This window comes from Neovison vison, chromosome 6 (genome assembly GCF_020171115.1).
Source record: "Neovison vison isolate M4711 chromosome 6, ASM_NN_V1, whole genome shotgun sequence".
Lineage (NCBI taxonomy): Eukaryota > Metazoa > Chordata > Mammalia > Carnivora > Mustelidae > Neogale > Neogale vison.
Window position 1 is genome coordinate 132,571,748 of NC_058096.1, and position 23,167 is coordinate 132,594,914.

The window sequence follows — 23,167 nt, forward strand, 5'->3', positions numbered from 1 at the left end:
AGTTGATATGGGGATACGTTTAGATTTCATTTGGATTTAGTGAGGTACACAAAAGTGGCTTGTAGTTCTATCTGTGTATGGTTAAGTTATTGCTGGCTGTCCTAGCAGAGAAAGAATATCCAAGGATATTTCTACTCCCTACTATTCTAAATCACAAGCCCTGAAATCTTTATATAAATGCATCTCCGTGAGCCCAGCACCTGAAGTCTGTGAGTAGAGAAAGAGAGCCTGAAGCTAGTCTATGGAACTGTTCTATACTCAAATAAAAAACAAATGTAAATTAACTATGTTAAAGAAGTATCTGGATTATTTTTCTCTTATCTCCTTAGAGAATATAAAGTGGTGATTAAAGAATCTGAAGCCTAAAAATGTAGAAACAAAGCACCTTAGGATTTATTAGTTAATTAGTTAAAACACTTATTTTTCCAGATTTTGTTATCTCAAACTTGTCACTCCAATTTATAATTTGTTGTGATTTCTTTTTTTTTTTTTTCTTGGCAGAGAGAGAGATCACAAGTAGGCAGAGAGGCAGGCAGGGGTGGGGGGTAGGGAGACACCAGGCTCCCTGCTGAGCAGAGAGCCTGATGCAGGGCTTGATCCCAGGACCCTGAGATCATGACATGAGCCAAAGGCAGAGGCTTAACCCACTGAGCCACCCAGGCGCCCCACATGGTGATTTCTTATTTTATTCTAATAGTCAATTTGTCTCTAATTTAGTATTTACAATTTTATATTCTTTTTCTTAGAAGTTCCCCAAATTGAATAACTTTCAAACCTCTGTTTAAAAAGGGACAGCAGGCCCCAAATGGAGTCATTTATGCTAAGTTTGATGTCACCAAACTGAGACTTAATACCCAATCTAATTACAGTTTTAGCATCTTCCAGGAATGGAATTTTAAATTAGTCATCTGGAATCACCTGGTCAGCACTAGTGAGGTAACCTGCTTGATAGACCCCTGCTATCCCCAGAAGGAAGATGACCTCGCCACAACCAATCTGCTTTCTTACTAGTACAACCTCCTTATCCTTTTCCCTTCTGCCTGTAAAAGTCTTTCATTTTAACTACCTTCTCAGATCTAGATGGGATGCTGTTGAAGTCATGAATTGTTAAAGAAAGCCAGTAAGGTCCTTAAAATTTTCTCAGTTGAATTTGTTTTTTAACAGATTTGTTGATAACAGTGGGATCCCAAGGAAATTCCTGATGGATTCTGGCAAAACAAGAAACATAGGCACTGGTACCCATGGACCCTTCAAGTTCTCTTTCTCACCATTTCTGAAGGCTGTGGATAAATTCCTCTCCATTCTGATCTCTGCTGTCTTTGTTTCTTTTTCTTTCTTTCTTTCTTTTTTTTTTTTTTAAGATTTTATTTATTTATTTGAGAGAGAGCATCAGCAGTTGTTGGGGGTGGGGCAGAGGGGGAGGGAGAGGGACAAGAAGCCTCCCTGCTTAGTATGGAGCATGACTCAGGACATTCAAGTGCCTGAGCCACCCAGGCACCCCAGTGAGCTCTGCTGTCTTTGTATTGAACTCCATATCTAACTGGCTTTCTATTCCAGGGCAGCAGGTCAGTTTCATGACAGACAAAAGTCTCTAAAAGAATGTCAGTTCTTGACTCTTGGTTTGATACACAATTCCTAGTCCAGGGCTTAGCACGTCAGTTTGAACTGGCAGCATGTTCTACCTAGAACCCAAGTCTTTTAACCCTTAGTTTGTCCACGGCTCCTTATTATATTGAAATCCCAGCCCACAGTTCCCATTTGTTGGTGTATGCTGGTTCAATCTTTTCCCCAGTCCCCAGTTCCATGTTGGGAATTGCTGGCCTTTCATTGCATTTCATTGGCCTTTCATTGACAGTCCACAATAATATCTCTTTGGTTACTTTGGTATGTTAATGTTCTTGTTTGTATTTTGTGTAAGTAAAGGCTATTGCTAAATTCAGTCTCAGACGCCAAAAGCCACAAAGTTGGTAGGCATGAATTAGGCACTTAAAAGCTTTCGAATGCTCATCACTTAATTTTGAGACTCCCATATTAGGATAAGTTAGTCATGGAAGAGGTTAGACTGACACTAGGTCATCTGCCAACTTCAGGAAAATTTCTCTGCTATAAGGTACACTATAAAACACCACACATTCCCTATCCTAGTATCACATCCCTCTTAGGTATTAATTTGTTTCCCAGAGACCCAAGGTGTAGCTAAAGAAATAGGATCCTTAAGTTCCAAAGAATTCAGTGTGCCACCTTCTAGCTCACCTGCTTATTTTATGTCTAAGAACTATGGTCCCGGAAACTGTAGATTTCTACAAAAATGTCAGTCTCACTAAAAACAACCTAGAATTACAATGGCCATTATGGGGACTATACCAATTAGATGAGATTGTTCATTTAAGAAGTGTACTTGAAAGCAAGTGTTCCTAAATCTAACAAACAGAATTGGATACCTATTTTAACTGGCATACAGAAGTCTCCAAAATACTTCAAAATTCCAAAGTAGCTTCATTGAAGATTTGTTGCAAAAGGCTAGTGTAAAATTAAAACTATAAGAGACACCCAAAACAAAAGACTGTAAGACTGACTTAACTCCTACTGCTCCCTTCTATCTTCCTTTATTTGAGTACGCATTCTAGTAATCCACAGTCTGAATTATCTTTGCACTCTGAAGAGACTACAAGACTATTAATAAAACTCCACCAAGGCAGTGGTCTTCCACATGCCCCATATCTGACCTCCTATATGGCTTCTTCCAGGGTCAACAGGACTTTGAAGGATTTTCTGGTAGACTGCTACAGTTTAGAGATTATAGTTTCCCTTCAACAGCCAAGGGAAATTAAAAATGAACGGGAAAAACTTACCAAATTTTGGTAAATCCTGGAACCTATAGATGGGATCCTGGAAAAAGTTGGCAGAAGCCAGAAAAGGGTGAGAATTCTTACCAGAGTCAGCTCTCCCAAATCTCTGTCTACAATGCCTGGTGGAAGGAGGAAAATAAAATTTCATGTTGTCCCTTCTCTCAAAATCCAGAGACAGCCATGACCTTCTTATTAGTCTCATTTTGTGTCCTGAGAACTTCACTTGGTAACTCTCAGGTTGAGGACCCCAAAATATAGCCAGATAGGAATGTGGGTTGTACCCCATTTGTGGTTAGATATGGCTGGACAGAAATGTGGGTTAAACGCCGTTTGGCTAGGGTTCTACCAAACTGCTGCCAGCCCTCAGAGAAATTATCTGTCTTTTTTTGGCTGTCTACAGGAGTGGCTCTGGATCTTGGGAGGACGATATCTTTGGTACCATCTTTGGGGAGGCCTCTTACATCCAAGGGGTTGTTCCATACTGCCAGGTATATTTATTCTTTATTCCAGCTGAAAACTGAGAAGGTATCTGAAAGGATTTTTTTCAAAGTTTCTCTGTGGTCAGAAATTGGCCAAATTGGAAGCTGATATTCAGAGCCTGGTAGAACTTCTTAAATGCCTTTTCTAAGCTAAATGTACCCAGAGGGAAATAAACTTTCTGAAGTCTTTGTGAAAGGATTTACTAAAACATTCCAAAACAAAGCTCTAAATCCAAAATGTAAGAATCTTTTAGATTTTCATATTAGTTGAAGATCTCCCTGACATAAAGGAGCAAACTAAAGATAATGTATTTGGATGAATGGTTTAGGCCCTTGATATTATTTAGGCTGTTACAACCCAGTTTTTGAGGAATTAAAAGCAATTTTTAAAAACGTTTTATTTTGTATTTATTTGAAGAGAGAGAGAGAGAGTCAGCAAGAGAGGGAATACAAGCACGGAGAGTAGGAGAGGGAGAAGCAGGCTTCCGCTGAACAAGGAGCTGGATGTGGGGCTCAGTTCCAGGACCCCAGGATCTTGACCTGAGCAAAAGGCAGACACTTAAAGACTGAGCTACCCAGGTGCCCCACAACTATCTGTATCTTAGAAAATGTTGCAAAACCAGAAATACGGCATAAAAAAACAATTCAAAGTCTACCTATCCTTTTTACCAATCCCCAAACCTCCCCTATTGATCTCAAAATGTTCCTAATTTTTGTAAAAAATCTGGCTTTCAGAAGCAAAAGTTCTTTTTGGAGGAACTTACATTCTTTCCCTGTGCTTTTAAGATGTAAATGTCTTACCTGGTCTTCTTCAGGAACTTTTATCTAGGCCATCTCTTTGAAAAGCATATTTCAGGGAGGAAATTCTCATGGAAGGAAAAAAGGGGGAAAGTCTGTTTGGAACTTAAGTGAATTTTTTATTCATCTAAGATAGTTATCTTGTCTTCTCCACAATATTAGTATAAACAAACAAACAAACAAATAAAACTGTAGCTATCTGAGCAGATAAACTCTTCTGCCAGCAATACAATTTGAATCCAACTTCATGTATAACTAATGAGTTTTGGGGGCACCTGACTGGCTCAGATTGTGGAACACGTGACTCTTGATCTCGGGGTTGTGAGTTAAAGCCCTACGGTGGGTGTAGAGCTTACTTGAAAAGTAAACAATGAAAAAACAAACTTTAAAAAGGTAAACAAAGTTAACAATTTAAAAAAATAAAGAGGTTTGTATTATTTGGCTAAAATTTTATAGCCGAAAATAAAAGTTCTCTGCTTATATCTACCTGTATGCTTATGTGTGTCTATATACAAAATGTGTTGTAGGGGCGCCTGGGTGGCTCAGTGGGTTAAGCCGCTGCCTTCAGCTCAGGTCATGATCTCAGAGTCCTGGGATCAAGTCCCACATCGGGCTCTCTGCTCAGCAGGGAGACTGCTTCCTTCTCTCTCTCTGCCTGCCTCTCCATCTACTTGTGATTTCTCTCTGTCAAATAAATAAATAAAATCTTTAAAAAAAAAATGTGTTGTAATGTGTGGTATTTTCCTAAGTCTGGGTGGTATTTCCAAAATTAATTTGTAAAACATCCCTATTTAATTGGCTTCAGGAAAATTAAGCGCTTATATGAATTAAGTATTCCTAAAACCCTCAGAAATGTAATGGGAACTTAACCCAAACGTTTTTCAAGTTCACATGAACTAGGATTAATCTTTAGTAATAAAAACAGTGTAAATTTAATTGAAACAGGCATGTCTTTGGAATCATCATTAAATATAATACTTTTATTCTAACTAGGTTTATTAAATATCAAATAAGTTCATGTTATTTCTTATATAATTTGTCAGTAAAAAAGAAAAAAGAAGCATGAGATGATGGCTGATTTTGTCTAATGTTTCATGAAGTTTTCTTGGGTAGTCTAAACATAATTTCTAAGAACAACTGAATTGAATAGCAGATAAACTATAGAAATAAATATTTGTAAATGGGCTAAGAGTTTCTTGGTGAACTTTTCAGCAATAATTATGTTTTATGATATCCTATCTAGAAAACAGTCTCCAAAATCTTTCTGGTTACTTGAAACTTTTAAAGTTTTGCTATGCTAAGTGAAATGATGAGTTAGGTTAAATTCATTGACTATCAAGACTATTTCCAAATAAGATAAAATAGTGAAATATTATTTACTGAACATAATTTGGTAGATACATCTGTGCCACACTAGCAAATTTACTACAAGGAAGCATATGTTTCTAGACATTATGAAATCTGTTCATAGATTTGCCAGTGTATTGATTTCTGGTCTAATAGATTGTTCACAATTGTCTGTTTCATTTTCACCAGAAATTCAAATACTAAGGAGTAAAAATTCTAATATATGTAACTGAAGCTACTTGAGGGAAACAATTCTGTGAAAGGAAACTAGGATGTGTGTTTTTCGCTGAGAAAATTGAGGTATAGAGATGTGTTCTTTTTAAGGGAAAAATAAATAAATAAATTTGTCCTGGTCATTTAGAAAAGAGAGAGTTTTACCTTGTGTAGTTAGGTTGACTAAAATTTAATGGACTTGGGGCGCTTGGGTGGCTCAGTGGGATAAAAGCCTCTGCCTTCGGCTCAGGTCAAGATCTCAGGGTCCTGGGATCAAGCCCTGCATTGGGCTCTCTGCTCAGCAGGGAGCCTGCTTCTCCCTCTCTCTCTGCCTGCTTCTCTGCCTACTTGTGATCTCTGTCTGTCAAATAAATAAATAAAAATATTTTTTAAAAATTTAAAAATTAAAAATGAATGGACTTATTTTTTAAATAAGATTTGATATCAATAATATACTTATGCTTAAATAAAATTAAAACCTAATTTTCTTTCATCCGCTTATAGGATAAGGCTTTCCTGGACCATTGGTCTGCTCTTTTTTTTTTTTTTTTTAAAGATTTTATTTATTTTATTTGACAGATAGAGATCACAAGTAGGCAGAGAGGCAGGCAGAGAGAGAGGAGGAAGCAGGCTCCCCACCAAGCAGAGAGCCCCACGCGGGGCTCCATCCCAGGACTCTGGGATCATGACCTGAGCTGAAGGCAGAGGCCTTAACCCACTGAGCCACCCAGGGGCCCCCACTGGTCTGCTCTTGATATAAGAGATTGTGGAGGGGGGGTGGGAGGTTGGGGTACCAGGTGGTGGGTATTATAGAGGGCACCGATTGCATGGAGCACTGGGTGTGGTGAAAAAATAATGAATACTGTTTTTCTGAAAATAAATAAATTTTTAAAAAAAGAGATTGTAAAAGGTTTTTCTTTACTTTTTAAGTAATCTACCTGGAAAACAAAGATTCTGTGTTTTGTCCAAAGAGTTCCCTGTATTTCTTATTGTCTTTACCAGGTCTTTCATTACTTAAGAAAAGTGTCTCTTCTCGATTAAAACAGCGAAGGTTTTGTTTTGTTTATAACAATTTAATTTTCTGTATTTACCTAGAAAATCTGTATGATTAATCTGTATGATTAAATGGGTAACTGAGTATTATTTCACAGAGACCTATGGTCCTATTCGACCAAGTGTTTTTAAATCTTTGGTATTTTTTACAAACTTCCCCATAATCTAATTTCTAAAGAAAGTCTTTTGAGCTGGAAGTAAGTTTGGGATTCTGCAAAGGATCCCTAAAAATTTGCAAATGACTTTTTCTCTCTTCTTGTAAAAAGAGAGATGTTAAACTAATTAGGTTTATTTGATTTGTTAAATTACATGAGAAGGATTAACAAATGAGAAATGATGCCAGATTTTCTTAGCTATATTTTTGTAGATGTATTGAGAAATGATATGAAATTCCTAGGAATCTGATACGTCCTGGTATAATATCAATCGTAATTCTAGTTGTTATATTAAAATGTTGTATATCACAGAAATAACCAAATTTCTTTGTCGATTGCATTATAATGCCATGTCATTAGGTTTTGAACCATGGCCATTTTAAAGTCTTTTGTCACTTACAGTTACTATTTTACTCTGAGGCTTCTGCAGTAGCGCTTCAAAATCAAGGAAATTTGTGGTAAGGACTTGACAATCGCAGGTTTTTATAACTTTAAGATCATAAAAGTGAACTGGGTAAGAATTTGCAGAACTAATGGAAAAACTGGATTTAAGCAGAATAACTTAACTATGCAGGACTGAACAAACATAAATTTGTGTGACTTTTTCTCTGTAACAATGCTGGTTCCTTAATTTTTTTTTTTTTTTCCAGATTTAAAAATACCTTTTCTCTTAAGTGATCTATGACTCACAGCAATTTGGTAAGATATAACTTGGCAAACAAATATAAAACATTTACTTTTCTCACCTACCTAATCCCTCCAGAATTCAGAAACTCTTGAGTATTCTTTTCATGGCAATACAGTTAGTTATTTACATTAGTTCAGTAAGAATCTCTTCTCCTTGTAACAGGACACCATTGGAAACACTGGTGATATTGCCAAGGCTTTCACTGGAATGTCATATTTGAGAGACACTCAAATATGACCAGATAGCTTTAAAGATCTAAGGTTGATTTTATGGAACCAATAAAGCCCCTTGGAAAAATTGACTGGTGCCTTGCTTACAGGGTTCCTGGCAGATTTACTAGATGAGTAGGGAAGATCACTTCCTGGCAGGCCCAGGAACCTGAGGATATTTTGTGGACCTTGGGAAGAGAGGAATTCACCCAAGCTATAGATATTGCCAATAGAATCTGATGGGGAGTCTGTGGTTTGTCTTCTTGGCCTCAAAAGGTTTTAAGAGTTTGGTTGGAGATTCCTTATGTAAAATTCCAACAGAACTGGCTTCAAAAGAGCATATATTGTCAATTGCTATTACTGTTGCATTTTGTAAATAACCAGGCCAAGTTTAATGCAAACAAATTAGCCTTACTATAATCATTTTTTTTAAATGGGGGTGATTGCTGGGGCACCTGGGTGGCTCAGTTGAGTGTCCAACTCTTGATTTCAACAGAGGTCATGATCTTAGGTGGACTTGAGCACTGCTTCAGACTCTGTGCTCAGTGAGGAGTCGGCTTGAGAGTCTCCCTCTCCCTCATCCTCTGCCCCTCTGTCCCATGCTCTCTGTCTGAAATGAATAAATATTTTTTTAAAAAATGGGGGTGGGGTGCCTGGGTGGCTCAGTCGGTGGGGCATCTGCCTTCAGCTCAGGTCATGATTCCAGGATCAAGCTCCACACTGGGCTCCTTACTCAGCAGAGACTTTTTCAATTTTCTCCCATTTTGCTGAATTGGAATTACTAAGAACAAAGACTATCTCGAATCTCCTTGGAAGGGGCTATACCAGATTCTCCTTACTACCTATATGGCAGTCAAACTTCAGGGATTTGAACTTTGGGATCACATCTCCCAATTAAAAAAAGGTTCCTTTCAGACTCCAGGAATGGCACTCTAGCTGGAGACTTCCAAATAAAAAATGACCAGGAAGAAAGTAGCTGACATCAAGGTAGCCCGCTTCCTTACAAGACATGAGATCAAGAGGATCAAGAACATTTCTTTCCATTCTTTCTTCCCTCTCTGACCATCCTTTTCCTAATTATTACACCATGAAGGTCTTTGTGATTCTTTGTCCACCTTTTGCTCTGGCCTGGAAAAATAATGCCATTGTTCACATATCTTGGGCCATTGCAAAGGGTGGGTAATCCAAGCTACAAATGACTATTGATTTGTCATGATGTTGGTGACCCTGTAGTTCTGCCCATCATAGACTTCTCCCTAATTTCTAATGCCTCAGTTTCTCTGGAACAGTTCTTTGGAACTTAGCCCCCTTTCTATCATGTCAGACTCCCTAACCCTCAGAGTCTCTGTCTCTGGTTAACAATCCCAAACCTGGGAACGTTGCATCTAGGCTCTGTACAAAGAAAAGGGTGACCAGAATAAAATTTCCTGTGTGGTTTATATACCCTTAAATTTGTACAAGCCTCCATGGCTGTCACTTTTCCCAGTCATGAGCCACAGACTCAAGTGGAAATTACCAGGAAGCATTTATGATTCAAAATCAGCTTCTTTTGGTAGATCACTCGTCCTTCCAGCTAGGAGTAAGTGCAAATGAGGTTATGACCAGGAACCTCTTCTTAGGGGCACTTGGGTGGCTCAGTCATTAGGTGTCTGCCTCCGGCTTGGGTCACAATCCTGGGGTCCTGGGATCCAGCCCTGCTTTGGGCTCCCTGCTCAGTGGGGAGTCTGCTTTTCCCTCTCCTACTTGCCCTGCTTGTGTTCCCTCGCTGCTGTCAAATAAATAAAATCTTTATTTAAAAAAAAAAAAAGAGGAACCTCTCCTTAACTCTTGGAAATACTGCAGAATGTGTTGCTAAAGCAACAGCTGTCTAACAAAAATCCTTAGACTCTCTGACCAAGGTTGTTCCTGATAATAGAATAGCCTTTGATTATCTTTTAGCTGAGCAAGGAGGTGTCTGTGGCAAATACCACCAGGTGCAGTCAGATTAACACTTCTGGGGAAGTTGTAACTCAGCTACATAAGATCACTGAATAAGCCACGTGGCTTAAGAAAGAGACTCCTTCAATGGGGTGTTTCTTCAACTTATGCGATTTTGATTGTTCTGAGTCTTGGGGGGAACATGGCTCCAAAGTACATCCCAGACATTGAGAATTCTCCTGCTTATGGTAATCATAGTAGCCTTCCTGGTATGCTGTATTCTCTCAAAAGCCTTTAATGCCTGTTCCCAGCCACTTACCGACAAGCAAATGACCTCCCTAAGACTTGAACATCAGAATAGGAGCAAAGAGAATTACCAACTTAAAAAATGTGAATTTGAAGTCATACCCTGTGAATACCACAAAGATTCAGCAGAAAGACACCACGAGGGGTGCCCAGGTGGCTCAGTGGGTTAAAGCCTCTGCCTTCTGCTCGGGTGTGATTGCAGGGTCCTGGGATCTAGTCCCGTGAAGGGCTCTCTGCTCAGCGGGGAGCCTGCTTCCTCCTCTCTCTCTGCCTGCCTCTCTGCCTACTTGTGATCTCTGTCTGTCAAATGAATAAATAAAATCTTAAAAAAAAGGAAAGAAAGAAAGACACCATGAGCTGTGAATACTGCACAGAAGATCAACAAAAATTGCAAGAACGTCAGAAAAGTAGCTAGGAGTGGCACCAATGCCTTAAATTTGAACCACGTCTCTCAGGTTGAAAATCTTGTCAAAAGTGGGGGAGGGTGTGTGTGTGTGGTGGAATCATCATGAAAGAGACAACAGCACCCAAATGGAATCATTTATGCTAAGTCCATGTCACCAAACTGAGATTTAATACCCAACTTAGTTACAGTTTCACCAAATCTCCCAGGAATGGAATCTTAAATCGGTCAATCTGGAATTACCTGGTCAGCACTAGTGAGGTAATCTGTGTGATAGACCCCTGCCATCCCCTGAAGGAAGATGACCTTGCCACAACTGATCCACTCTTCACCAGCATAAGTTCCTGTCCCTTTTCCTTCTGCCTGTAAAAGCCTTTCATTCTGTACAGCTCCAAAGAGCTTTTATCAGCTAAATGGGATGTTGCCCAATTCATGAATCAATGAATAAAGTCAATAAAGTCCTTAAAATTTACTCAGTTGAATTTTGTTTTTTAATACCTTTCAGAAATGTGGATCTCTACCTAAGAAGATTTAAGGTGTCTTCCCTGCAGAATGGTTACAATTTTTATTTTTAACCCCTGTATCCTCAATAAATGAAATAAGACCTAATACCAAGGAAAGAAGGAAGAAAGGGAAGAGCGAGGGGAAGAACGGGAGAAAAGGACCCTGTCAGTCTTAAGTATCTCACCATGAGGTAGTGAATCAGAGTCAGTGAATTTGGAGTCAGACAGACCAGCAAACCTGGAGATAAAATCTTACTGTCATCACTTGTGCATATGTTCCAAGTCATCTCACTTTTTTAAACCTCAGTTCTCTCATCCCTAAAATTAGGGGATAATGCCACCAATTTTGTCAAGTTATTTTGAGGATTAAATAACAATGTATATAAAGAAACTTGCCAAGTTCCTGGCACATATCAGGCATCTAATAAAACTGTAAAATTTCTTATTCTAGAACGTATAATCCAAGCTGCACATCTTCAAATAGCCTTATGAATTTGCTGCCTGGAAATGAATTTGCAGGAGAGAACTAATTCCAGCATTTTTTTCTGCTCTCTTCACAGCAAATTGTGAACAGTACAACATACGTGGGCAGTTCATTTCTTTTTCTGTTAAAGCATGGAACTGTCGTACGAGGTGAGAAAATACGTCATCTTCCATTCTGAACAACAGTTAGCAAATAAAATGTTGCAGACAAACTGAGAAGTAGAATAGGATAGCAAGTTTAGGAATGTGCGTAAAAAGCTGCATTGTAGCCCACAAAAAAGGGTCAACTAACATTTGAGTTAATGTGCTTATTTCCAAGACAAAGGTTTTGGTGTTTATCCATTTACTGACTCCTGTGTTTCAAAGGCATCTGTACAGTAGATTAGGAGAGTTTAGGAGCAGGGAACAGGATTAGAAATAGCTCAGAAGTCAACTCAGGGTTCAGGTATCTCCGTTTATGTCTAACTCTTTATAAAAGTGGTAGATGATCTATGATAATATGGACAAGAAGAATGGAACACCTTCACATGGGATCATAATAAGCATGAACTTGTCAGCATTAAATGCAGGAAAAGGGAATGGAAGCTTTAGAAGGAGCTTGATATTAAGGCGAACGAAAACAAAACAACGGTTAAAATGCAACAAAATAACCTGAAATTTTTTGGCCCCTGTTCATCAATGACTACAAGGTATACTAAGTTATTTATCCTTATCCTGGCGGGGGTTTTAAAACATATAAAACCGGGATGCCTGGGTGGCTCAGTGGGTTAAGCCTCTGCCTTTGGCTCAGGTCATGATCCCAGGGTCCTAGGATCAAGCCTCACATCCAGTTCTTTGCTCAACAGAGAGCCTGCTTCCCTCTCTCTGCCTGCCTCTCTGGCCACTTGTGATCTCTCTCTCTCTCTTTCTCTCTCGGTCAAATAAATAAATAAATCTTTAAAACACACACACACACACACACACACAAACCCTATAAAACTATGGGTACAAGTAATTCAGTGCTCACTTGGGCTCAGTAAATCTAGTCACTGGTGCATTAGCTTTTCACCAGAGGTGTTTTTCTGGAAGTAGTTATAGTTCCTCCCCTTGATAGACGATACATGCTACCTGAATCACCAAAGACATTTAATTCTGTCTTTTTTGACCTTAGAGTCCAGAGAAACGTGCTCAGATTGTGGAGTATTTACCACTGACCAAATAAAACAAACAAAATCTAACTGATAAACCTGTACCTTTTCTTTGATCCTTAGGTATCCAAATTGTCCACCTTTCTATTGCTCACAGCACTAGCATCTTGAGGCTGGAAGGGGTCTGACAAGTCATTTAATCTTCTCTTTCATCACGGAGAAACCATCACTACAACATCCTCCAAGGAGATACTTGCCCTCTGCAAAAGGAGACCCATTCCTCTACCTCTTATTTTTAGAAAGTTTATCCTTATGATTATATCATAACCTTTCCCTGAATTTCTTTCAGGGTTATTTCATGGTTATTTCCTCTGGAACATCTCAAAGGCATCAGCATTCTTCTCTACAAATTAGCCCTACAGTTCTTGTGAAACACACAAGAAACAAATACATACAAAAAACATCCATGTCTTAAATTTCTTCCTCTCAAAAGCTAACATCCAGGATTCTTTCAAGCACTTCTGTCTCAGGATAGCATTTATCATTCCCCTAATCCCTTCCCCACTATTGACCATGCCCCCATCCCGTGAACCAATTCCACAAACTTATATTCACAGTGCTTTCCATCTAAAAGGCACTTTGCTAGTCATCCAGGACATATTGGGAATCAAACACCCCCACAAACAGTCTTAGGAAAGGCTGCGCAAAAGGACTTAAGATTGAATTAAGGTCTGAAGGAAAAGTAGATACTAAGGGAGGATAGTGAGGGGACAACTGGAACAAAGGCCTGGCTGGGGAGTCGCAGAGGAACAGGGAGATGTGGAAGAAGGTATTCTGCTGGGGCGCAGAGAACAAAAGGAGGCAAGATAAGCATGCAGCAAGAGAGAGATCGGGGCCAGACCACATAAGCCCCACTGGGTTGGGCAACGTTGTCTTTGTCCTACAAGTGAGTAGAAAGAAGCCAGTGAAAGAATGTAAGCATGGGGCTGGGGAATTTCCCATCAGGTTTGGTCTCCAGAAGACCTCTCTGGCTGTAGGGTGAAAAAGTGCTTAGATGGGATGGCAGTGGACAGAGGGGGACCAGTAAGAACGCTGTTACAATATTTCAGACAGGAGGTAATGATGGCTTCGGGGCTAAGTGGGTGAGAGAGAAGATGACAGATAGATTGGGGTAGAACTGAAAGGACTTGACAATAAATTAGATATTGGCTGAGGGAAGAGAAAATGCCAAAGATGGCTCCTAGGTCTCTGCCAGAATAATAGATGTATGGTGGCATTTTCTCAGACAGAGAAGATGAGTTTGGGAGAGGGGAAGAACAAGAGAGTGGGTGCCGGTGACTAGAAAGTCAAGTATCAGTTACAATTCTCAGGCATCTTGAAGGTTTCGGAGAGCTGCAGACTGAATGTTTGTGTCCCCCGCCATCCCAAATTCGTATGTTGAATTCCCACCTCACCACCCGCCCCCCCCCAGTGTGATGGTATTAGGAGGGGGCCTTTGGGAGGTGATTAGGTCATGAGGATGGAGTCCTCCTGAATGGGATTCATGCCCTTAAAAATGAGACCCTGAAGAGTTAGTTCCTTCTCCTTCCACCACAAGAGGATACAACTGAGAAGCCGGCAATCTGCAACTAGGAAGCTGGCTTTCACCAAACACGGAAACTGCCAGCCCCTTGGTCTTAGACTTTCAGCCTCGAGAATGGTGAGAAGAATATTTTATAAGTTTATAAGCCACCCAGTGTATGAGATTGTGTTAAAGCAGCCTGAATGGATGAAGACATGGAGAAAACCACTGGAGGCTTTTTTCCTTTTTTCTTTGTAATTAGCTCCTTTTTTCTTTGTAATTTTCTCCCTTCAGATAAAGGTGACTGTTATAATTACCACAATAAAATGATTCAACTTTTAACATCACATTTAATAGTCAGCAGTGTTAAGGTTCAGCTTCATATTATTATAGCAATTTAACTGCCGATGTTACCTATATATAATCACGTGAATTTCCGCAGGGGAGTGTGGTGGAATCTCTGCCCTCTATCTTACATCCTCCCAGATAATCTTTCCCTCTTGGTTCTGGAGGATAAAAGCTTTTTTCCTACCCAAGCACAAGGACATGGGCCAAATGCCTTTAATCGCCCCCTGAGATGTCTTTTGAACTATCAATAGTATTTTGTGACTTTTTTAAAGAGGCTTTAAGAAACGGATAACTTTGGTTTATGCTCAAGATATAACCAACTCACTTTAAGGAACTAAAGCCTCTTAACATTTCTTAAACCAAGCCGCAGTGAAAATTACATCATTTCCCTTGGAGCCTGCATCAGCCACTCAAAATACTTATGTAATGTTTCAAATCTCAACATGCATTTTTTGGGGGAGTGTGAAGGGAGTCCTTAATTTTTTTTTAAATTTATAGTTTTGTAATTTTATAAAAAATTTTTATTTATTTATTTGACTGAGAGAGAAATCACAAGTAGGCAGAGCAGCAGGCAGAGAAAGAGAGGGAAGCAAGCTCCCTGCTGAGCAGAGAGCTCGATTCCGGGCTCCATCCCAGGACCCTGAGACCATGACCTGAGCCAAAGGCAGAGGCTTAACTCACTGAGTCACCCAGCACCCCCCTTTGCAATCTCTTAACAAGACTAGTCGATTCTACTTCTAAAATACTGTCCAAACCCTCCATCCTCACCTGCCAACCCTGCTGTGTCACCCTCTCTTGCTTGGACCACGGCAACAGCACTTGAAGTTGTGTGCCTGCCTTCTCTCATTACCCTACAACCCAAGTTCCTCTTAGCAGTCAGAATTTTCTACTTTAAGTGAAAATCTTTTCCCCCCCGGTACAGGGAACATGACTGTTTTCACTTGCTATTTTAGTCCAGTGCCAAACATAAATAAGGCACGTACTAGGTGAGACATATGCAGAATTGAATGAGTGAATGTGGAGGTTGGGGAGGTAGGGGGGGCGTGATACTGTGATGCAGGGGAGGGCAAGATATGGTGAAAATTGGGTTATTTTTAGTAAACGGAGGCTGGCAAGATCTAGGGAAAAGCTGTACAATCTGTTTTATGGTTGTGAAACTAGAGGTTAAGAGGTTTGTCTTAGGTCATATAGCTCATTTGGATCAGTGCTGGATTTTACCTGTTTGACCCCAAGTTCAGTGCTCTTTCCAGGGTCTATTGTGAGTCTTCACAGAGATGTAGAAAGGGGGGAATACGACTACTAAACAAAGAGAAGAGGCTGAGTCCAGAGGGCGGGTAACGCCTGGACAACTTGTCAATAACAAATAAATCTCCCTGATGAAAGACTAAGAGAAGAGTCTACTGGTTTCAGCTCTTGTCCTTCAATTTATCCTGCCCTGCAGTAGGTTCATGGACTTGAATCTCTTCTTCTATGTGTCCCACAGATGAGGCATCAGAAGACACAGGATGGTTAATTCATAGACAAGGATTGGGGGTGATCCAAGCTGACGGTGCTTTGCTCTATTGGATAGAAAGACTTCTTTCTGAACAAGAAATATCATCTATGAGCTAGCTGACCTGACATGTCTTGCTTATTTAACAGGGACTCTGCTTGAAATAAGAAGACTGGCCTTTGGGACCAGGAATATATTTACAATACATACACATATTATTTGTGTGTGTGTGTGTGTGTGTGTCTGACGCATATATATTGGAATTTGACCATTGAACTGGTATAATATCTTCCAACAAAATCAATCCACTTAATTTTTTTTACTGTCTTTCTATATTCTTATTATCAGAAAATATAATCATGTTATTGTGGATGTCCTTATATAAATATGGACAAAAAATGTTGACCTGGATGGGATGGAATACGGAGCATAATAGAGCTCTGCTTGGTCATCTTGTCTAATGCAATCCCTTCATTCCTTTATTAAGCAATTTTTTTCATATTATATTGTGTGTGCAGCATATTTATAAGGAATAAAAATATAGAAATGAAATAGGCAGCCCCTCTGTGATACTCACAGTCTCAATGAGTAGAAAAAGCTGTACTCAGATGTTTATAAAATGAGCCAAAAACTACACTACTGCAGTCACAGCAGGTGAATCTGGCTCAAGACCTGCTCTGATGAATCTGATTAAAATGAGGAGAGTGGTCATTGAGGACCAGGGGGCATGAACAGTAGGTATATTTTAATTAAGGTTTAGAACCTTAGTATTAGAACCTAGATGGTTCAGAACTTAGAAGTATTGTTGGAGGTTGTTCTAAAGTCTCCTTTCAATGGCTTAAGAAGAGGTTTCTAGCTCAAACAGGGTCACGGGATTTTTATTTCTTGCTGGGTTACTTAATGAATAACCTCAAAGTCGGTTGATAAATATTTGGATTGCATTTGAACATTAGAAACTTTGCTCTTGGGGCACATGGGTGGCTCAGTGGGTTAAGCCTCTGCCTTCAACTCAAGTCATGATCTCGGAGTCCTGGGATCAAACCCCACATCTGGCTCTCTGCTCAGCAGGGAGGCTGCTTCCCCCTCTCTCTCTGCCTGCCTCTCTGCCTACTTGTGATCTTTCTCTGTCAAATAAATGAATACAATCTTAAGAGAGAGAGAGAGAGATTGCAAAGGGGAGGTAAGAAAGAGAGAGGGAAGTACCAAGGCAACTCCCATGTTTGTGGTTTGAGCTTTCATGCTGATTGATGGACCTGAGGATTAGGAATAGCAGGTTTGAGGACAGAGCTTCTGAGTTCCTTCAGTCTGCCAAATGGATGAGACAATCAGATGGAGATGTCAAACAGGCAATTGTATATGCAAGGGTGAAGTGCACTGAGGATAAATATTTGGGAGTTGGCAGCAAATAAGTAGTGTTCGAGCCATGGAAATGGAGGAGCTCACCAATGGAGAGAGAGTCGACTGTCCCATGTAAGCTCACAAACTGTCTTCTCTTGTCATTTGATGCTAGCGCCCATGAATAATATCTATACCAGTGGTGCTGCCCCCTGAGAGCAGCATTCCCTAGGGCACCTGGGTGGCTCAGTCCATTAAGCGTCTGCTCAGGGCATGATCTCAGGGTCCTGGAATCAGAACCCATGTCGGGCTCCCTGCTCAGTGGGGATTCTGCTGCTCCCTCTCCCTCTGCCCCTCCCACCCTACTCATGTGGGCTCTCTCTCTCTCAAATAAATGAATAAAATCTTTAAAAAGAAAAAGAAAAAAAGCAGCATTCCCTAACAGCAACATTCCTTGGGGGTTCATAGGGCCCTCAGTTCTCTGTAGGCCTCACCTTGGCTGAAGCCAAGGCTATAGTCAGCCCTGAAGTAGAGCAAATTCTCCCCTCCTCACTCAGTGTCCCACTTGGTCACCTGAGTCACAGAGCAGGCTGCTGGGGCTCCAGTACTCAAGAGAATATTGCCTGCAAGTCTCACTTCTCCCACAAGCTCGGACATCTATTCCCTCATGAATGTGTCCATGTACCTGCCCAAACTCATCTGAGAGCTTGCTGAGGCTCAGGCTATGTCCCCCACCAACCACCACCACCACCACCATCATTTGAATAATGGTGTTCAGAAGTGTTTCTTTGTCTAATTTCCCCAAACTTCCACACCTGCATCTAATTAATTACCTTAATTTTCTCCCTAAGGAGTTGGTTCAATGAAATAGCTGCTACAGTAGAGTCTAGGAATGCAAAGGATAAGATCTTTGGTATCACTTTGATAAGTAACCTGTCCATCCACTGATTGGCATATCATGGTAAGAATAATGATGAAAACTCCAAACAAATCAGCCCTTAGGTCATACCAGTTGGTATGCAAGTGCAAGGGGAAAGAATCCTGAGGAGAAGCTTTAAACAAGAAAGCATTCGTTGACAAGGCAAGTGTAACAATGGCCCTGACTGGGATATACGGGTGCCTTCCAGGTCCAGGTGAGACATGGGTAGGAAGGTGTGGTGTGCAAGGAGGTGTGCTCCATAGGCAATCTGCCTGTGTTAGAAGTCACTGCTACACTGGCCTGTACCAGGCTCCAAGGTGGGTCTGAGGGAACAAAGAATAAGACACCACCCTGTGTCACATGTGTCTGGGTTCACTTATACACATGGAAGCAAATGGCTTACTACACACAATATAATAAGAAGCCATATTAGACACAGACAGAATATCTTAGAAAAGGAAGAGCTATGCTCACTCTCCCTAGCAAAGCTGGAGAAAGTTTTTTTACAGAGCCCATTTAACCTCGGTCTTGAGGGATGGAGGTGATTCCCAGGTGGGCAAGTTGTCACTAAAGGACAGAATTCTAGGTTATAGGGAGGCATGTCTTTGAAGGCACAGAGATGAAGAAGCAGATAGTGTGCCTGGGATAGTAATTTCCAAGTGGGTGAACACAACATGGGTGGGATCCAATGGAAGCCTGCAGATACCGCATTAAATAACAACAAATTCCTTGGACTTGAGAAAGTTGGCTCTCTTTTCAGTCCCTTCCATCTCTGCCCAGGACAAATGTCTCAGTTGTCTAGTAGGATGCTGATCTTAAAAGAGTAGGTTTCAGGCTCAGAGGTTTCCTAGGTAACTGTGTCTAGTTAAAATTTAATATTATTTTGTTTTTACTATATTTATGTTTCTCTTCTGTTTACAACAAATGACAGTGGTCTTCCATTTATAGTAGTTACATAAAATTTTCTTTCCAAGCAAACTTAAGTTTAAAAAGTAAGTGATTTGCTTGGCAACTGGTTTGCAATGTGGTTCAAGATTCTACCCAGGGATTGGCATCATGGCTGTGTACTCCATGGCTCATCCCCGGCATAGCCACTGCGCACATGCACGAGTTCGCTAACAGGTAAAGAAAAAAGCCTTGCCCATTACCATATCAGTGGAATCTGATGGAAAGAGATGTCTCTGGAGTTAATCGTCACCATGTGTCAAAGGATTTAGAGAATATCGACTAATGAAGCATTTTCCTGATTGGTGAAAAATATCTCAGTTATACTCAGCTACCCCTTCTAGAAGGTCATGCAGTGTATTAATGTAGTGCATAATAAAAACAGCAAAAAAAAAGGCAAAATGATTTAAATGCAAATATAGAAAAATATTAAGAAGTTAATCACACCACAAACTTATGGTAAGAATTATGACAGTGGCATGTGAACATATGAAGTGTTAGAAATACTTTCTAGAAGAAAGATTAGCAGTTTGCTGTGTTGCTATCACTGTGTTAGTATAAATCATTCAGAGATCAAGCATGGTAAAATGGGTCAAACTTTTTTCCTCTTTTAAGTAAACTACTACCAGTGTGGGGGTAGAACTCATGATCCCGAGATCACAAGTTGCATGCTCTACCAATTGAGCCAGTCAGGCTCCCCCAAATGGGTCAAATTTAAAGACAGGCAGACAGGAATTATCTTCCTTCAATACTTTCTAGGTAGGGGGTCTTGGGCAAGGGCTCTTGAGGTCTTTGTTTTACTTCCCTCACCTTTATTTATATTGAGAGTCCATATTACAGGACTGTAGGCATTAGAGACAACAAATATGCAGGTCCTAAAATTATAGACATTATTAACCTTCTTTATAACATTCCAACAAGCTTTCCAAAGTTAGCCATGATTGACTCTGACCTGATTTCTCTAATTCTGTGAGACAGTCTGTCTGCAGAGCTGTTAATTGGTTTCAGAAAAGAACTGAAAGTGTTATTTTTTTTTTTAATTTCTCCATTAGTTTGTATAGAAAGTTAAAAAACCAGCATAACATTCCTGATTGCCAGGTCATCCCAAATGGTTGGAAACTTGGGAGGGGACGTTGGAAACTGGGGAGGGGACCACCCCCCCAGTCCAAGTTGGAGGATCCATGTTATATTCTAATGTTCTTCTGAATGCATTTTGTAACTTTTTTTAAACAATCAAAATAAATAAACTGCATAAACACTATAGACACAGCTCTGAAAACTCACAACACTGGGTTGGGGGGCTAACTTAATCCACATTCCACAGTTCCAGCCCATCCTTTCAGCCACTCCCTACTCCCCAGCGCTCCCACCCCTCCTCCCCCTATAATGAGGCCTGAAGAAGCCCATGATGGGGTCTTAATGAGCATGGTAGACGGCAACTCAGAGGACCACCACCCAGGTCTCTGGCTTTCCATTTCAAAAGCAAGCACACGTTAACTGGGGAAACCAAACGATTTCTCTGGTAATCGGGACACGGGGCCTAAGGAAGAGAGAAACTGGACCAGCCCAACCCCCGTTGTAAGCACACGCTGAATTTCCAGCTCTTATAAAATCACTAGAGCACGGCATAAAAGCAGTTTCCTCTGGAACAGTAATGATGATTTTCATCTTCCAAATTAAGCATTGACTTTTTGGAAAACCTGTCATTAGAAAATTTTCTGTCTGCTGACCTTTGCTTTCACTTCCTGGAAGTGTTTTTATTAAAGTAGGTCATCTCATTCAAATACAGAACACTACTAATATCTCCCATGCAGTTTTGCAGTTCTAGTTAGAAGCATGATGTGCAAGCAATTTATGCCTCTTCCATGTGGATATACATTTGTCCTTTACCATGGTCATACTTTTCCCGAAATGAGCCACCAGATTTAAGTAGATCACATACAGCTATTTCTTCTTACAGTTTGGTACAATTCATAAATGCAGTTTTTAGAAATGTCTTCTCATAGATTGTAAGGGCTAGAATAAAGTACATTTCAAAACAATAAGATGAAAGCATGATTTTAAACAAGAAGTCATCAGGTATTTTAACCATTTTTTTGGTAATGTTTATACTCCCACATGCTAGAGTTTACTACTAGAACCCATAACTTTTGATTGGCTAAAAAGGCTGAAAACTGCAGTGCCCTATACCCTGCCCTCCACTTAAAAAAATGACTAATTACTTCTGAACGATCGTCATAGCTCGTTAGTGGTATTTGAGACTATCATATTTATAGTCGACAGTGTTTTTTGTTTTGCAAATCCTGGTGATATGAACATAGCCATAAAAACACACAAGAAGACAAATTTATTTCTAGGGTCTAATATTTTCATTTGTCAAGATATTAATAGTTTTAAAATTGTATTTGCAGCCCTAGAAAGCTTTCAAGGCGTCTACAATTTAACTCTGATAGAGTAGTTTGTTCTAGCCATTCAGAAAAAGAGAAAACGCACAGTTTCATTATAAAACTGGAGCTTAATGTCAGGATCCAAATGTTCCAAGTACAAATAAATCTTCACAAGCCTGCTTGCTTCTGTGATTGCTAAATCCGACTAGCTGCAATCAGGAGCCGACCTCTGCCTATAAACATGTAAGACAGCAGAAGCTAAATCACTAAGTCACATGAAAGCAACACCCAAAAGCAAACACTGGTTAGCCTTAAAATAATATAAATAAAATATACCTGTTCTTCAGCTTTTTGGTTTCTCAACACCGATAGATATTTCCTAATTGCATGGAGAGGATATTTTTTGAAATAAGAGAATCGAGACTGAGGCAACAGATTATCCATGGTGAGGAAAGTAAGAAGGTTCTTGTCTGCCCCACCCTGTCAGCAACCATATGAAGTCGAGAAGCTTCACAATTCCTCAGATGTCTAAAATTTGCTTGTAGCTCAATCAGTTTCCTGCAAACAAAGCAAATGTTCTTGCTGCTTCCTCTTTTGGGTAGGGTCCTTGATGACACCAGACAGCCAAGTTCGAGCACCCACCATCTAAGAGCGTCCAGAAATGCAATGCCCAAAGGGCAGAAGGAGCCGGGAGGAATTTAGGGGCTGGTCCACAGAATGCAAATTGCTTAGTGGTAGTGATGCGATTGTCCTATTTCTAGCAACAGCGTTCTGTTGCAAGCTATGTTAATATTAGCTAGCTGGTGACTTTCCACACCCACAGACTCTCGTGAGGTTTAATCTTAAATCTTCTGACAGCTTTTCTGGCTCTTAAAGAGGACAGGACATGTGGGTTGGTTCTTTTTTTTTTTTTTTTTTTTTTTCTGTTTCCTTCTAGATTTTTTTTATCAGCATGAGCACACACAGAGGGACATCCCTCGGCTGTGACTCAGCTCAAAAGTGTTGATTCATTCAGTCTTGAGAAGCTTTGTTTTGGGGGATTTCTAAAAAAAATGAACAATTTGCTTCACTCTTCACTGTTATCAAGGAGTTCAGTGTCAGCACTTAAGAGGTTAGGTTTACGCTGTCATGCATTATGCAATATGCCCAGTAACCAGATACTTTATGTTAATTGAACAATAGCTGCAAACAGATTCTGTTCTGAGTTAAAAGGCTTCTCTCCTTGAATCCTTATCTCAAATCCACAGGCTGAATCCAGAAACACTAAATTTCCCCAGGCTTTATTCCAAATGTAAGGGAGAAAAAAAAAAAAACGTTACACATTTACTTTCTAAGTATTGTACAAAGGATTCATGCTTTTAAAGAGAGAGCCGGGTAAGAGGTCTGTGGTCTCTCAGAGGATGTAAAATCGTAAAATTTGAAAGTTCAATATTTTCTTAATGCTCTGTAGAAGTCACAGGGTGTCTGAACGAAGTTGCCAAGTACGCTTTGCTATTTTGTTACCCTTTTTAACGTTGTAGTAGCTGTTTCATTTGATGGGAACATTTGGCCACTTTGGTGAGGGGCTGTCTTGTAGAGTCCAGGCCAGACATCACCCCCAAATCATGAGGCCCTGAGATGTGCTTTCAAGTGGAAAGAGAGCTGGTCTGT

General features: G+C 40.1%; 1 protein-coding gene across 4 annotated transcripts in view; it reads right to left on the reverse strand.

The window, feature by feature from the left end:
• The window catches only part of ATP2C1 (ATPase secretory pathway Ca2+ transporting 1), a 177,017-nt gene extending 154,625 nt beyond the window's left edge, over window positions 1–22,392 (reverse strand). Inside the window, exon 1 of one of the 4 annotated variants that reach the window (XM_044252384.1) lies at window positions 21,854–22,391. In XM_044252384.1, coding sequence (XP_044108319.1) covers window positions 21,854–21,961 — 108 coding nt within the window. In that variant the 5' untranslated portion in view covers window positions 21,962–22,391. Of the gene's footprint in view, window positions 1–21,853 lie in introns of all 4 variants that reach the window. The other 3 variants (XM_044252383.1, XM_044252382.1, XM_044252386.1) reach the window with 3 other exon arrangements.
• Window positions 22,393–23,167: the final 775 nt, after the last annotated feature.